General features: G+C 54.8%; 1 protein-coding gene across 3 annotated transcripts in view; it reads right to left on the reverse strand.

Moving 5' to 3' along the window:
- TKT (transketolase) overlaps positions 1-15,910 on the reverse strand; it is a 26,947-nt gene that overhangs the window by 613 nt on the left and 10,424 nt on the right. For 2 of the 3 annotated variants that reach the window (XM_007447223.1, XM_007447224.1), the window contains 10 exons: positions 14,941-15,038; positions 10,494-10,685; positions 8,760-8,878; positions 7,111-7,304; positions 6,201-6,365; positions 4,903-5,059; positions 2,942-3,072; positions 2,250-2,333; positions 2,049-2,142; positions 629-751 (listed from right to left, as the gene is read on the reverse strand). In XM_007447223.1, the coding sequence (XP_007447285.1) occupies positions 629-751; positions 2,049-2,142; positions 2,250-2,333; positions 2,942-3,072; positions 4,903-5,059; positions 6,201-6,365; positions 7,111-7,304; positions 8,760-8,878; positions 10,494-10,685; positions 14,941-15,038 (1,357 nt within the window). Of the gene's footprint in view, positions 1-628; positions 752-2,048; positions 2,143-2,249; positions 2,334-2,941; positions 3,073-4,902; positions 5,060-6,200; positions 6,366-7,110; positions 7,305-8,759; positions 8,879-10,493; positions 10,686-14,940; positions 15,039-15,852; positions 15,886-15,910 lie in introns of all 3 variants that reach the window. The other variant, XM_007447222.1, reaches the window with a different exon arrangement.

The raw sequence follows: 15,910 nt of genomic DNA on the forward strand, positions 1-15,910 counted from the left end.
CCCCCCCCCCCCCGGGCCCTGAATCAGTCTGAGTTTATTCCCTTTCCCAAGGATGGGGGTTTGGCATATATACCAACCACCCTGCCCTACGCCTGTAGCCAGAGCAGACATCATCAATCACAGTACTTATTTTTTTCATAAGCCCAAATATGGCCTCTGAATCATATTTAACACCATCCTCTGGGCAGCTGTCATCAACCGACATCTGCACTTGATCTCAGGGTCTAAGCCCATCTACCCCCTGGGGCCTGCTTGGAGGAGAGAGTAGTGTGTATTTGTAGAGGATGGCTTTGTGAAAAACTCATTAAAGCCAGAAATGTGTGTCGCTTTCCCAGTTTGATTCTGCACAACAGCCTTAACTTTCAGGTACTTCAGGGACATGACCACTGTGTGCTCTTAGCACGGCTGGAACCCTCTCGGGCTTCCTGGGTCAGGCAGGGATCCAAGGAGCCATTCCAGCCATTGAGTTCAAGGGTCCCCAGGCCAAGCCTGAGGTCTGTTAAGAGGCCAAGTCCCAGCTGCTCTGGGTTTCCTGGGCCGCAGCTACCCTCCTGGGGCTGGGATAAAGGAGGATGTCCAGCCCTGTGCCCCCAGCCCTCCCCAAACTGTGTGTCCCTGGCTCTCTCACCTTCATAGTAGTGGTCCTCCACGGTGACAATCCTGCCCTTGGTAGCACGGGCACTGTCGAGAATGAGCTTCTTGTCCAGGGGCTTGATGGTGAAAGGGTCCAACACGCGAATGTTGATCTTCTCTGGGAGGGGAGGAGATGCGGGGCGGGCTGAGGGGAAGGAGCTGGGCGCCGTGGGTCTGCCCTTTGGGGGCCTTTGATGGGCACCCTGCGAGGGGGCCTGTCACACAGCTGCCCACCCCCGATGGCTCGGCCACCTCCTCTGTTGATCTGTGATGCCCGTGTCCTCCACACCCACCCCTCCACCTCGGAGCCTCCCTGGCCTGACAGGAGCAGCAGGTCTCAGGCAGCAAGAGGAGCGCCTCCTCTCTCCCCTCACGCCCTGGGCTGCAGTATCTTGGCCTTTGGACCGACTGTCAGGGAAAGCCAGAGGGACGGCCGCCTCCAGGGGTCCGCCCTGAGGTAAAGTGAGGGCATGTGGGGTGCTGGGGAGGGGAGCTGTGGCTGCAGGCAGGACGGTGTCAGGTCAGGAGGATGGGTCAACCCTCCCCCTGGATCTCCAGCCCGTCTCGCTCCTGCTCTGGCCCTATCCCCAGTTCCTCAGGGCTCTGTTCCTTCTGCCTGGGCCTCTTCGATACCCTCTTTGCTTATCAGTTCCTACTCACATCTGAGGTCATTTTCTTTTTTAAAATTTGTTTATTTTTGGCTGCATTGGGTCTTCATTGCTGCACACGGGCCTTCTCTAGTCGCCGTGGCTTGTCTTGTTGCACAGCACGGGCTCTAGGCGCATGGGCTTCAGTAGTTGTGGCACATGGGCTCAGTAGTTGTGACTCCCAGGCTCTAGAGCGCAGGCTCGGTAGTTGTGGCGCATGGGCTTAGTTGCTCCGCGGCACGTGGGATCTTCCTGCACCAGGGCCTGAACCATGTCCCCTGCACTGGCAGGTGGATTCTTAACCACTGCGCCACCAGGGAAGCCCTGAGGTCATTTTCCTAGGGACACCCATGTCCACCCTCTCCTGGGTGCTCAGCACGGCTGAAATCTGTTGTGATTCTACTGCAGGGGAGGCTAATGCCTGTCTTCCCTACAGCTAACACTTGTGAGCTCGCAATGATAATAATAATGCCAGGTCACGTTTATTAAATCCTCAGGACAGCCCCGTGGGGAAGGTGATAGTACCTCCATCATGGATGGGGAAACGAGGCACAATGATGCTGAATAACATACTTAATTAGAAGCCAGCTAAGTAGATTCAGGCCCCAGGGCCTCTGATCTGGCCACCATGCTGGGCACATAGTGAGTGCTCCAAGCCTGGCTTTTAGTAATATTCTCATCATTTAATTAGATGAGATTTTTCTTCACCCAAGACCGGGTCTGCAGTTAGCACCCCATCTAAGACTTCGTGGGTCCCACCCTCCTTACCTTTCTTTAGCAGGTCAGCAGCAGCCAAGGCCTCATGCAGGGTCACCCCAGCCCCGATCACAGTCACCTGGTCGTCCCTGCTCTTCAGGACCACCTGGGGGCAACATGGGGGCCAGTGAGGTTCAGAGTCTGGTAGACTGGGGTGGGTCCTGACCTCAGGCTCTCTCTGTGGGGTCTTACTGGGGCATAAACCACACTGACCTTGGCCTGTCCGATTTGGAAATCCTCATTGTTGTTGTAGATGATGGCGTTTTCTGGGCGGCTGGTCCGGATGAAGCAGACGCCCTGGAATGAAACAGAATAACTGAGGATTTCAGGATGCAGGACTTTCAACCTTGAGGACTGGAGTCTTTCCTCTGCAGCACGTGCCTCTCCAAATATTCCTCCTGCGTGACAGCCAGCCCCAAGCCCCAGATGGAAGATAACTTCTCCATCAGGTAGACTGGCCTCCAAGGACTGCACCCCCTCCACCCCCCTGCCCCAGAGTGCTGTGGCTCGCCCCCTGCCCTCAGAGGGACGAGAGCCATGTGAGACATTCCAGTCAATGGCAGCGTGGCTGCCATTGGTTCAGGACTCAGTTCATTCCGTCTTGGAGAATTCAACTCAGGGAGGGCAGACAGGCATCAACTGCTGGACGGGCAGGGGCTGCCAGGATGCTCAGTGGTGAAAGAGAGTGGTGATCAATTAGCAATGTCTGCCACGCAGCAGGAAGGGTGGTGTGTATTTCATTTTTCCTGGTCTAACTCCTCCAAGCCACACCACCAGTGCAAGGTCAGGAGACACCACTCTGGGGCAGCAAATGACCAGCTCTGGGCCTGCATACTGGCCTCCCTTCCTGTCCCTTTAGGGAAGCGCTAGCTGCCAGCTGAAGAAAGAACAGTTAAGTGACCCACCTTTCTATTGGCTGCTAATTCCACTGCCTTCTCCGTAGACACCCCATCGCTTGGGTAAAAGACGGTTGACATGGGGACAGCCCGAAACATAGCCAGATCTTCCAGGGCCATCTGGGAGGGCCCATCTTCCCCTGGGGTGTGGGAAAGGATATGTGGGAAAGGATAAGACCTCATGCGTGGAATGGAATCCTGGCCCCAAACCCTGTTTCAGAAGTCCGGGGACAGAATTTCGCGCCAAGCTGGTGGGCTATCCCCGGCAGTGTGACGTGCTAGCTCGGAAGTGTTTTCTGCCACCGTCATGGTTCGTCTGCTAAACTGCACTGTCGCTGTGTCCCAGAACATGGGCATCGGCAAGAATGGGGACCCGCCCTGGCCCCCGCTCAGGTAAACAGAATTTGGTGATTATGGGTGGGAAAACCTGGTTCTCCATTCCAGAGAAGAATCGACCTTTAAAAGGACAGAATTAATATAGTTCTCAGTAGAGAACTCACGGAACCTCCACAGGGAGCTCGTTTTCTTGCTAAAAGTCTGGATGATGCCTTAAAACTTATTGAGCAACCAGAATTAACAAATAAAATGGACATGGTTTGGATAGTGGGAGGCAGTTCCGTTTATAAGATATCCAGGTGTTCCTTCTGATGTCCAGGAGGAGAAAGGCATTAAGTACAAATTTGAAGTATATAAAAAGAACAATTAATGTGAAAGTGATTTCTGATCTATTTAAAGCCTCCTCCTCCCCGCCAAAAGAATTATGTATTTTTTGTTGTGGAGACTGTTGTTGACTTTAGATCTATGGATAATTATTTCTAAGCAAAGTACTTTTTTTTTTTTTTTTTTTAAGCAAAGTACTTTTTATTCCCCATTAATCTTAACTAGACTGTGTCAGACACCATTTGTGAAACATTTCTTGCTGTAACTGCCTGAATGCCCATCAAGAGTCAAGAATAGGTGACCAGCACGTGCCTAGGGTAGAATATCTACCAAGACAGCCCAAAGTGGCAGAGTCCCCTGGTAGCATGAGTTGAAACCAGAGCCTACAGAGCTAGGAGCTAGGGAGATGGGTCCAAAGGTCAGAAATGGATTATAAGAGTTAGCATTCAGTTATTAAAATTAGATCAAAAGAGGGACTGTGAATTACTTTATATCACACTTTTGAAAAAAACTTTGTTCACTCAGACTAGGAGTCAATAAGTTGAAAACTCCAGGATACTCCACAGAGATAGTAAAGAGGCAGGTACGAGACTACCTTTTCGGTGGTTAAAGGAGAAGGTCTGCGACCTTAAACATCTTTGTTTCTGATCTTCAGTGAGATTGCATATGGGATGTTACAATGATAGAATAAGAACTGGCTGCTCTTTACAAAAAAGAATAACCTAATATCAAGCATAATGGCTAAAATTAAAAATTCAAAGAGGTGAAAATTGAGAATGAATATTGCTAGAAACCCAAATTAGTAATTTAGAAACTAAACTTCACAGAATTAAAAAATGAAAATTAAAACATGTTTTACCCATCACTTTAGCAAAGATTTAGATTAAGTATCCGAAAAAAAAAAATAGCATTTTCTGCCTTATAAATTGGTACGACCTTTTTAGAGTGTAAGTTAGCAATTATCAATTAAAATTCAAAGTATTCTGGGTTTGGACCCAGAACTTCCACTTCTAGAAATTAACCCTGAACAAAGAAATGGACCCAAGAGTATTTCTTGCAACTTTCTTTTTCAAACTTGGAAACAGCCCAAATGTTGATTAATAAGAAATAACTGACCAATATGTCTACAGAGCAGCAGTTAAAAAGAAGGAAGTACTGACAGAAAAATGCCAAAAACTGCTAGAAGCAAATGGTGTATAACACTCAAAATGTTTAAAAAATGTTCACGTGTGGGAAAAAGCAATAGAACAAAATAAAAAGAACTCCGGGGGCGTCACAGGTGTGACAGACACGCGGCCGCAGCTCCTCACCGATGGACACGCCGCAGTGGGAGCCGCAGAGGTTGATGTTGCTCTCGGAGATGGCTGCCATGCGAATCTGGTCAAAGGCCCGCGTAAAGAAGGCTGCAAAGGTGCTGCAGAAGGGCACTGTCCTGTCACGTGTGGCACAGCCCACGGCGATGCTCACCTGGGGGCAGAGTGGGTGGTGTCAGCCCAGAGGAGGGAGAGGGTGGCCAGGGGGCCCAGGACCCCCAGGGCCACCTCCTGGGAGGTGAGGGCTCCGTCATCCTAGTAACTTAATTCTCCTCCTCCCATGCAAGTGATCCTGTGCGCCCGCGGACTCCACAGTCTGTTTCCAAACTCCTTCCACTTGAAATAGTAATTTCACAAGTTCTCTTAAAATCACTCTCCTGGGGAACACTTTTCTAGCAAGAAAGGCCTTTCACAGAGCAGGCCAGTAAGCTTGAGCATGGATGGTCCATCCGTCCCAGGCCTCTGCAAGTCTCCTCCAACATCTATCTCCCTGCCACCCCAAGGCCTCTGCAGAGACCAGCCCTCACAACCCCTCTGTATGCCCAGAGGCCCCAGGCCCCAAATGCTGGCCCAGAAGCACTGAGTGCAGGCACTGGTTCTAAATTGGCATCATCTCCACAGCTCTGAAACCCTCCTTCCCCGCCCCGCCCCCGGCCCCGGCCCCTCCAGCTGCCAAGGCTGGAAGCCAGAGACGACTTCGGGTTCAGGTGGAGGAAGAACTCTGGATGCAGCAGAGTCACGTGGTCTCCAGGGGGAGGAAGCTCCCAGTTCCTGGAAGCCTGCAGGCCAGGCTGGGCTCCTCAGCCAGGATATTTTGAAAAACAGGACAAAACACTGTTCCTTATTTAACGACCACAGATCCTGACAAGGAGCTGTTAACCCAACTGTGTGCATGACAGGGGTCCACAAAGTTCTCTCATCTCTGTATTCCACAGGGTGGCAAGGGCCAAAGCCCTGTGCATAAAAGGGCGCAGCAGACTTTGGCTGCTAGTTCCAGCCTCCTGGCTGTGCCTGCCCTTCCACCTGGAGGGCCCTTTACCCCCAGAGAAAGCCCATCCACCCCAATGACTGGCCTGCATGCAGCATCCCCTGCTCAGCTCCCCCGTGTGCACTCACCCAGCCCTTGGGTGTCACAACACCCCTCCCCCAGCAGTTCCTTGAGGTCAAGGGTCAACGCTGGGTCCTAGCTGTTTCTAGGGCCTAGCAGGCACCTGGCACTGCCAAACACAGCTGCTCAAGGGAACAGGAGGGGCTCAGCCCTGCCCCTGCACCCCTCAGACCCCAGCTGCACCCACCATGTTCTGCTCAGCAATGTAGCACTCGATGAATTGGTCTGGGTGCTCCTTTTTGAAGAGTTCTGCGAAGGTGGAATTCTTGGTGTCCCCATCCAGGGCGATGATGCGGTCGCTGGCGTGGCCCAGCTTGGCCAGGGCCTGCCCATAGGCCTTGCGGGTGGCCATCTGTAGGGAGGAGAGTGGGAAGGCCGAGCGCCGCGGGGGGCGTGGGGCCTGGAGCCCCGCTCAGCCTCTGGGCCGTAGCTCCCACCAGGGAGGAAAAGGGTAAAACAGGAGCAGAGAAAGGAAGCCCAGCAGCGTATGGCCCTATGGAAACTTCTGGAAGGTTGCCAATAAGAACTTAAAACGATGAATGTCTTGGGTGCAGCCTCCTGTCTCCAGCCCGGCTATGAGCCATCTGAGCTGGAAAAGATGTCCTAACACCCCCATTTCCCCAGCCCCGTGAAAGAGGCCTGTGAACTCGCCCCACTCTGCACGAGAATACACTGAGGGCCTGGGAGTCAGAAAGCCTGACTCAGGTGCCACTGATGGGTCCACAAGGGGGAGTGCCCAGAGCCGGGCAGGCCTGCCCTTTGCCTTTGCCTGGCCAGAAGTGGGGGAGTCCTGAGCGCAGGCCAAGGCCATGATGGACCGGGGCTGGGGGGGGACTCAGAAGCTGTCAGCTTTGATCCCAGTAGCTTGCTGTGTGACTATGGGCAAATCCCTTGCCCTCTCTGAGCCTCTCTGCATGTAAATAATTCCAGAGCTGGCTGGCCCCATGAAAGAACTGGCAGGAGCAACATCTCAGGGTTCCTCCTCACCCCGAACTAATCTAATCTCTCTTCTCTTTCCCGGCCCCAGCCCTGGGGAACCAGAGAACCGCTGCCACCCTAGCCCAACCAGTCCAGAAAAGTGAGGCCCAACTGGGTACCTTGTCCCCAAGTTTGTAGCTGGGTGGGGTGGGCATCCTGATGTTGGTGATGTCCACTGTGGGGGTGTCCTCCTGCGGGGGTTTCGCCAGAATCTTCTTTTTGCTCTGGATCTGGCTGTAGATTTCCTGGATGATCTGATCAGCCATGTTTTTGGGGAGGGGTTTCCCATGCCAAGACTCCTTATCTTCTATCCCTATGGGTACAACGTAGGAGGGCAGAGGGACAGGTAAGGTGAAAGCTCCCAGAGGGCCAGGAAGCTGCTCGAGGGGGCCTAACCCTCCACACGTCAAGGGCAGGCCACCATGGGGGTCAGGGAAGGAGGACCATGGTGACCAGCACTCAACTGCAGGCCCCTGTTGAGTAGCAGCCCAGTCCCCCAGGAGCTCCCAGTGGGGAGGGGGCATGTGTGGTAGATGAATGTTGCTGGCATGCCACCCCATCCCATTCCCCTTGCACCACCTCCCCACCCCAAGCCTGCACAGCGTGGGGTCTGCTGTAGAAGTCACACTCAGTTTGTTGCACAGGTTGGGAGAGGAAGCTGAGGCCTAGGGCAGGGGGAGCACCGCCAAGGTCACCTATGCATCAGTGAGCAGCAGACGGGGCTCTGTAAGCCCCCAGGTGCATCCCCCGTGTGGGGGGGGCATCTTGCCATGTGGGCACCAGTGAGACTTAATAACCCTCTCCTCTAAGGTCACCTCAGAAGTCACCAGAGCCTGGAGAAAGCCAAGGACTAACCCTCCCAAGCAGCCCCCAGGAGCTGAGGTTTCCAGATCCCACGTGGTGGTAACACCTGAGGAGTCAGCATCAGCGGCACTGAGGCCTTGACTGTCTCCCAGAAGGTTCCAGAGCTGTGCACTTCTTCCCAGATACCAGTGAATATCCTCATTTACCTCAAGTCCACAGAGGCAGAGGGGGACGTGACCCCCTGGTGGGCAGGGGGAGAGCCAGACACATGGCACAGTGAAGCCAGCCCAGAGCCTGCAGTCAGCCCTTTTAGTGCCAGACTCCCCGTATCCCTGGGCAAGTCCCTGGCCACTTCTAGCCCCATCTTCCCATCGTTACAATGGGCAAGGGCCATCCCAGCCCCAAGCAAGGGTGTGGAGCCCGTGCCTAGGTGCTAGGGAGGGGCTTATGGCTCTCAGGCCAGGCACAGGAACCATCTTCCAGACGCTCCTGGGCTGCCCACCCACAAAGGCCTCTGGAATCACTTTTCCATTGCATGAGGAGTACCCCGCTTGACTCCCAGGGAAGAATCTAGGTCTCCCCAGGCTTTCCTGGGGCTCCCTGCATCAGCCCTTCGGCTCAGGGCAGACAGCTGGAGCTGTCAAGGTCGCTCTGCAGATGCCAGGCAGGGAGTGTCCTCTCTCCTTACCCACAGTCCTTCCCAAGTCCTCCCTCTCCTCCTGCCTACACATGACCCCCAGTCGAGACCAGCCAAACCAGGCTCTAAATCCCAGCTCAGCCACGCTGCCCAGCAAGTCTCCTGCTCCCCGTTCCCTGGACTGGGTGCACTCCGCTGAGGAAGCAAGCGGCTGGCTCAACGCCAGGCACGGGCTCTCAGAGGCACTGCCTCCTAAACCACCCCCTTCAGTCAACTGCAGGGCCCAGTCCTGGGGTGGTGGGTGGAAGGAGACTCGAGCATACAGACCTGTGATGCCTCGACCCTTGAAGGTCTTGGCAATGATGACCGTTGGCTGGTTCTTGACCTGCCCGAAGGCCTTGCACAGCTCCTCCACGCTGTGTCCATCTACGATGATGGCGTGCCAGCTGGGGACAGAAAGAGGGCGTGAGGGGCGAGGGCCCTGAGAAGGGTCCTGGGGAAAGGCCCTGCCCTCACTGTATGGCTGCGATCTGGAAAAGAGCTGGAGGAGCTGGGGCGCCTCAAACCTGCCGGATTCTGATTTGGGTTTAATTTTCTCTTTTCACATTGTTTTACTTCCTCTTGTTTGCCTTTGAACAGATCTTCCTCCTCTCTCCTAAGTAATGCAAAGCCTAGTTCACTTATTGTCTTTCATTCCTGAGCTATTCATTTCCTACTGAAAGCTGCTTCAGTGGGTTTGGAATCTACTGCTAGATTTTTGGTGAATTTTTATTTAAGGGACACATCCGATCACTCCATAGATGGTGGACGTGGTGCCGGAAACTTGTATAAAATGAGTCATGTTGTCAAACACGCAGAGGAAGGAGCCTTTCTCTTTCAGGCAATCCCTTTTGGGACACTTTCTGGCAGATTAATAGTAACAGAAGTAGCAGCTCACACTTATTGAGTGCCCACTCTATGTAGGCACGGGGCTGAGCACATATTAACCCATTTAAACCTGTTGTTGGGCTTCCCTGGTGGCGCAGTGGTTAAGAATCCGCCTGCCAATGCAGGGGACACAGGTTCGCGCCCTGGTCCAGGAAGATCCCACATGCCGAACAAAAACCTGTTGTTGTCCCCATTTTATAGACATGTAAACTGACATACTGAAGGTAGAGTAATCTGCCCGAGGCCGCAAAGCAAGTTAAGTGATGAAGCCAGGACTTAAGGAATCTGGCTTCGTAGCCACAAGGTTATGGACACAGACCCAAGGATGCTGCCGGGGTTATATTCCAAGTCCCCAGCCCGATGTGGCCTTGAGGTGGTCTGTCACTGAGGCATGTTGTGGCTGTTTCTTCCCCTGTCCAACAGAGAATCCTTCTTCTCTTCATTTTCTCCCTCTGTAAGGTCACTCAGAGATAACAGCCCTGTGTCTGCTGTGTGATCAGGTACTGCAACTCCAACTCGACTTTCCCTGGTCATCAGCTCATCTATGAAGGGTGGCCTTGGTGGCCCTGGGCCCTCAGAGCCCAACTGCAGAACTTGTATTTGGGGTAGGGGAGGGACATCAAGGTGAGGCCCTCTCTGGCTGACACCCACCCAGATGGAGCTCCCTGCTTTGTAACATGTGACTCTGAACTCACAACCATCCAAGGCCCATGGGGGAAACCTGGAAACCCTATCTCCCGTTTCCCTATGAGAGGCCTGTTCCTCCTCCTGTCACAGGAGGTAACCAGTGGCCTGACGTACTGAGCGAGCCTGGTCCACACCGTGCACCTCCTGCCTCCTCACCCAAGAACAAGGTGAGGACGTGTGAGATCACATTATATGGAAGCTCTGAGAGCCATCCCACCACCCAACGTGCAAATAAAGGAACTTGCTCAGAGTTGGGCCTCAGTCCACAAATCCACAGCACTGGCCAGGGCGGCCACTTTAAGTCCACATGCCCTGTGAGTCAGACCCTGAAGGGGGACCTTCTTTTGATGGGGCTTAACCTCTGGCTTCAGCCCCTGCATCTGCAAAGCTTTTGGCACAGAGGTATCCTTTGCTATGAGGGTGCTCAGGCCACAGCCTCGTACGTACCCGAAGGACTCGCAGCGCTTCTGGTAGACGTCCATCTGGTGCTGCAGCGGGGTGGGGTCGCTCTGGCCCAGGCGGTTGACGTCAAGAATGGCGACGAGGTTGTCCAGCTTGTAGATGGCTGCAAAGGCCATGGCCTCCCACACGGAGCCCTCTGACAGCTCCCCGTCTCCCAGCATGCAGTAGACACGGTAGCTGTGGGGGTGGGGGTGGGGGTTAGAGACCGGCCCCCCTGCCTGGCCCACGTGCCCCTGGCCTTCCCCTCTGGGACGTGCAACAGCTGTGCCCACCCCAAGTCCACACCCAGTGAGGAAGGGGCTGTGAAGGAAGCTGTCAGGAGCTCCAGAAAGTAGTACCAGCTGCCAAGAAACAGCTCCAGACAGCAGTGTGCAGTGGTTAGGGCATGAAGAAAATGGTGAGGTTCACAGGGGCTAACTACTCACGCTAGGCGGGAGGGCCTTGAGCCGCCCGCTGCCGGGGCGCACCCACTTCTCTCCACCCCACCGTGAACTAGGACTGCTGGGGGAGCCCTGGGACTCGCTAAGTGGGCCAGAGAGACAGAGCACCTTTCTGCTCAGAGGAGCTGGGCCAGGGAGGCCATCTGTGATGCACCCTAGAGGGAGGCTTCAGGTGAAGATGAGCACGCACGAGGGGGCTTGAAGGCCAGGATCACGGCGTGGGCAGGTGCCTCAAAGGATGGGCTCCTCCCAAACTTCTGGGGCTGGTTCTTACCCAAGACTAGAGCTGGGCCTAGGCTTTCTCCACCCCAGGGGCTATCTCCTGCCCTCAACACAGGCAGCCATGATTGTTCCAAAGGCAGGGTGACACGGTAAAAAGAGCAATAAAGTTGGGATAAATTACCCAGAAACAGAACCTTCCCTGGCTGGGGAGGGTGGAGCCAAGGGGTGAGGCTGGAGGCAGGGAGGCCAGTTCAGGGACCTTGACCCCAACCCCCAACCGCCCAGCTCTGCTTAGCACTGAGTAACCCTCTCAAAGAAGGTAAGTGCGGTTGTTATTCCCAAGAAAACATACAGACAAGGAAACAGGCTCAAAGGTCAAGGCACCTGCCTGAAGATCATGCAGTTGGGGAGCAGCTGAGCGAGGATTCAAACACAGGCCTGACTGCCCAGCCCAGACTGTCCACTCCTTGCTGACTAGGATCGCACACAGGGGGAGGGGCAGCAGGATGCCGAGACCCCCTTTCCCCCGCCCAGCGTCCAGATGCGTGACCCCAGGGAGCGAGGCTGGTGCCTGGATGGCTCGGAGGGACACAGCCACCCTGTTGCTGAGTGGGTTGGGCCTCCAGGCGTCCCTGCTGCAGGGCCAAGGCAGGGGGAGCTGAAGAGAGGGGGGGACGGCTGTGGTGCTGCCAGCATGACTCAGCACCCCTGCAGGCCTCCAGGTCAGGGAGGGCTCCTGCATCCTCCCCTTGCCACGCCAGGCCCGTACCTTCGCTTCTGCGGCCTCCAGCAGGCCAGGCCACTGGTTCCCCCACAAAGAGCAGAAAGTCCCACTCACAGAGGCTTATCTGAAGCTGGGTCTTGCAGGCTGCAAGGGAGGCCCAAAGACACTGCAGGGGTGGGGTCTGGCACAGCAGCTCCCGAAAATGACCAGCCTGACGGGGCTAAGCCAGAGAAACCTGTAGGGAACTCGACTTCCCTAAAAGGGGATTCCAGGGAAGCAGACTGGCTGCCTTCCCAACCTCACACCCACTTCCAAGGAACCTGAACTGGGGCCAAGAGTGGAGTTCCAGCACAGCCTCAGACTCAAGTCAGGAAGGTGGCGTGGGGAGACACTGGGGGTGCTTGTGAACAGGAAGGGGGCCCTGCAGAAGCCAGGGCTAACCCTGAGGCCGCATATTTCCTGAAGCTGTTAGGTTCAGGGTAGGGCTACAAATGCCCACAGTCCGGAATTACCGTGAAGAGAAGAGACCCTAACGAGAGGGCCAATATTTGCTGCAGGAGTTGGGAAACCACCTCAAATATCCAACAACAGGTGACGGTCTAAACGTGTTACAGCATCCCCATAAAACAGAACAGTATCCAGTCATTAAACCTAGCTCTTGGACTTCCCTGGTGGCACAGTGGTTAAGAATCCGCCTGCCAATGCAGGGGACACGGGTTCCAGCCCTGGTCCAGGAAGATCCCACATGCCACAGAGCAACTAAGCCTGTGCACCGCAACTATTGAGCCTGCGCTCTAGAGCCGGGAAGCCACAACTACTGAGCCCGTGTGCCGTAACTACTGAGCCCGAGTGCCACAACTACTGAAGCCCACGCACCTAGAGCGCGTGCTCCGCAACAAGAGAAGCCACTGCAATGAGAAGCCCGCGCACCGCAACAAAGAGTAGTTCCCACTCGCCGCAACTAGAGAAAAGCCCACGCACAGCAATGAAGACTCAACACAGCCAAAAATAAAATAAAAAAAACAAACACTAGCTCTTGACAGTTAGGGTGAGAAAGTGTTCAGATATTTCTCAAAAGCATTGGGTAAAATTGTATAAATACTAGGATTATGAATCCATTAAGTTTTTTCTCACAATAACATGGAGGAAATAGGATATATTGTTAAGTGAGATGGAAATGGGGGAGAGGTGGTTAAGAATAAGGAAGAAGTTTGTTGTTGTTTTTTTTTTTTGGCCACACGCCTCGCAGTATATGCAGGATCTTCATTCCCCGACCAGAGAGTGAACCCATGCCCCCTGCAGTGGAAGCGCAGTCTTAACTACTGGACCGCCAGGGAAGTCCCTCGTTTCTTTTTAATGCATTCCTGTATTTTAGACTAGTATGTATTTTATAACAAAAAAATTATTTAAAAGAGAAATGGGGAATTCCCTGGAGGTCCAGTGGTTAGGTCTCAGTGCGCTCGCTGCCGGGGCCCCAGGTTCGATCCCTGGTTGGGGAACTAAGATCCCATAAGCCATGCAGTGCAACCAAAAAAAAAAAAAAAAAAAGAAAAGAGAAATGGAAGAGAGCCAATTGGATGTGTGCTCCCTGGTTGATGGCTGGACAGACCTGACTGGAGGCTGGATCCAGGACCTCTGGCAGCTGGCGCAGGCTGGTAATTCCCTTAACCCCTCAGCCTTAGCCAACCCTGGCCACTGAGAACCCAGCTAAACGCTTTCTCCCTACACTGGCTTTTCCCGTTATGTTAGGGTCAGGAAACGACCCTTCACGAGGAATTATTTCAAGCAACTGTAGAGAATAATTAACTCACAGCTCTGGTTCTGTGCCAAATAAAATACTCTTAAACACACATCCCGTTCTTTGTGACTTTCTTCACTGCATGGTGAATCACTTCTGGGTGTAGCTGAGCCTGGCCCCAGAGCTCAGCCCGGGAGGCTGTGCCGTCAGGTAACACTGGCCTGAGTCTGGAAGGCCTCACAGCCCCAGCCCACCTCCTGGAGAGCTGTCTCAGGAGCTTGCCCTGCACACAGTAGGTGCTCACTGGGGTGGAGCATCCAGTCAGGCTCCCTGTAGCCACCTGCCGCCTGCAGGCCAGACTCCCTCGGCCTCTCCTCTGGGAAGCTTCCTGCCCACAGGGCTCCCTGAGCCTGCTGTGCTTCCCTCAGGCCCCTCAGAGCAGCCTGGGGACCCTGAATATGGACTCCAGATGCACACCCTGGGTTCACATCCTGCCTCCACCATAAGGCAAACATCTTACCTCAACTTCCCCACCTGCGAGAGGGGCAGCTGTACGCACCTTATCACCTTATCAAGATGAACCCCTATGAAGCACAGAGTACAGGGCCCTAAACGGTAAAGGAATGAAGAAACCACTTTGACAGCCTGCAGCCAACACTCCTCTCCTCCGCAACAGAGACCTGTCTGCAGGCCACGGTGGACGGCCTTGTAGCTGAAACCTGCCTCGAGGGGCTTCTCTCCCAAACTGCCTGGTGCTGGAGCAGCAAACCTCTCTGACCAGGCTGCTCACCCTCCGCAGGCCACTCTCTCCAGGGTTCATCTCTTCCCTGGCTGACACGTGGGGGTCAGGGAGGCCCAGAAACACCCCCAGAACACCCCACTTCCTCCTTTCCCGAGGTAAAGGCAAGTGGCTCGGGCCTGGGTTCTCGGCACCTAGTCAGGCACTGAGAGGTGGGCCCACCTAAGACTTCCAGGGTCCAGGTTGCAGGCTTGGGGGGAACACGGGAACTCATGAGCCAAAGCGCTCTGGCCAAAGAGCATGTGGCTCTGGACGCAAGCCTGGCCCTACCAGGACCAGTCACTATCCAGGGACTCTGGGCAGGTCCCTTCACTCCTTTGGGCCTATTTCCTCATCTGAAAAGGGAGCTGGTCCTGGTACCAGCCTCATGCCACACATGCACGGTTAGTTACTCAGTTCCTACTCCGCCCTGGGCAGGCAAGGAGGTGCATGGGGGCAGCGAGTAAAGCTGGGCCACCAGGACCCCTCCCAAAACCATCGTGGGTGGGGATGGGGAGTGGGAGTGTTACCTGGCTTTGTCCAAGTATTTGCCGGTGTAGGCCATCCCGCAAGCAGCCCCAAGGCCTTGGCCCAGGGAGCCCGTGGCCACGTCGGTGAAAGCTTGTTTCTGTCATGACAGAGGGCTACAGTTACCACAGGCAATGTTCCCCGGAAGTGCCTCCCAGGATTCTAGCCCTGTGGCCTTGGGAGCCTCGAAGCTACAGCCCACCCATACCCAGGGTGCAGGCAGGTCCGCAGAGGGCAGAGTGTGACTTTTCATTATTCCCCTACAGCAGCAATTGTGGGTGTGGTTCAAATACCAGCTCGGCCCATGGGGAGCTGTGTGACCTCAGGCCACGGACTGAAACTCTTTGGGCCTTGGTTCCTTCATCTGTAAACAGAGCCCACATTATTCACCTCACACAGTGGTTGGGAGAATTCATGACAAAGCTGAAGTATTTGGCCCTAGTGGGTGCCCAGGTGGGGCGTCACAGTTTCCATGGTAACCCCATGAACTCCAAACGTTTGCAGCGGCCCAAGGAGCACACCGGGCCCCTTCCGTGGGTGTCACCAGCATCCTGCTGTGACCCCCTTAGAGAATCCCTGGTGAACCTCTTCGCCCAAGCTGTGTCTAAGTGGCCAGGGAGGCCCAGCAGGGAAGGGAAGCCGGTGTTTGGTGCCTGGGGAGAGGCCCTCCCTGCAGTTGACCCAGAGTGTCCTGGGCTGGGGCCTTAAAAGTCTCACCCTTCAGCACAAGCTTGGGGTAAACAGCGTGCCCCCAAACCCCTGCTTCTCCCTCCCTTTAATGCCCTCCTCTGCCCTCCAATGCCCTCAGATCCTCAGTGGGTGCCCTGCCCGCTTCCCGCATGCAACAGGAAGTGGAAGCGGAAACAGGAAGCGGGAGCAGCGGCCTGGAGAGGCCCCTGCTGGGGCGCACTTACCGGGACAGGGTGCCCGTCCAGGTCAGAGCTGATCTTCCTCAGGTTCAGCAGTCCCGCG

This window comes from Lipotes vexillifer, unplaced genomic scaffold (assembly GCF_000442215.2).
Source record: "Lipotes vexillifer unplaced genomic scaffold, Lipotes_vexillifer_v1.1 scaffold818, whole genome shotgun sequence".
Classification (NCBI taxonomy): domain Eukaryota; kingdom Metazoa; phylum Chordata; class Mammalia; order Artiodactyla; family Lipotidae; genus Lipotes; species Lipotes vexillifer.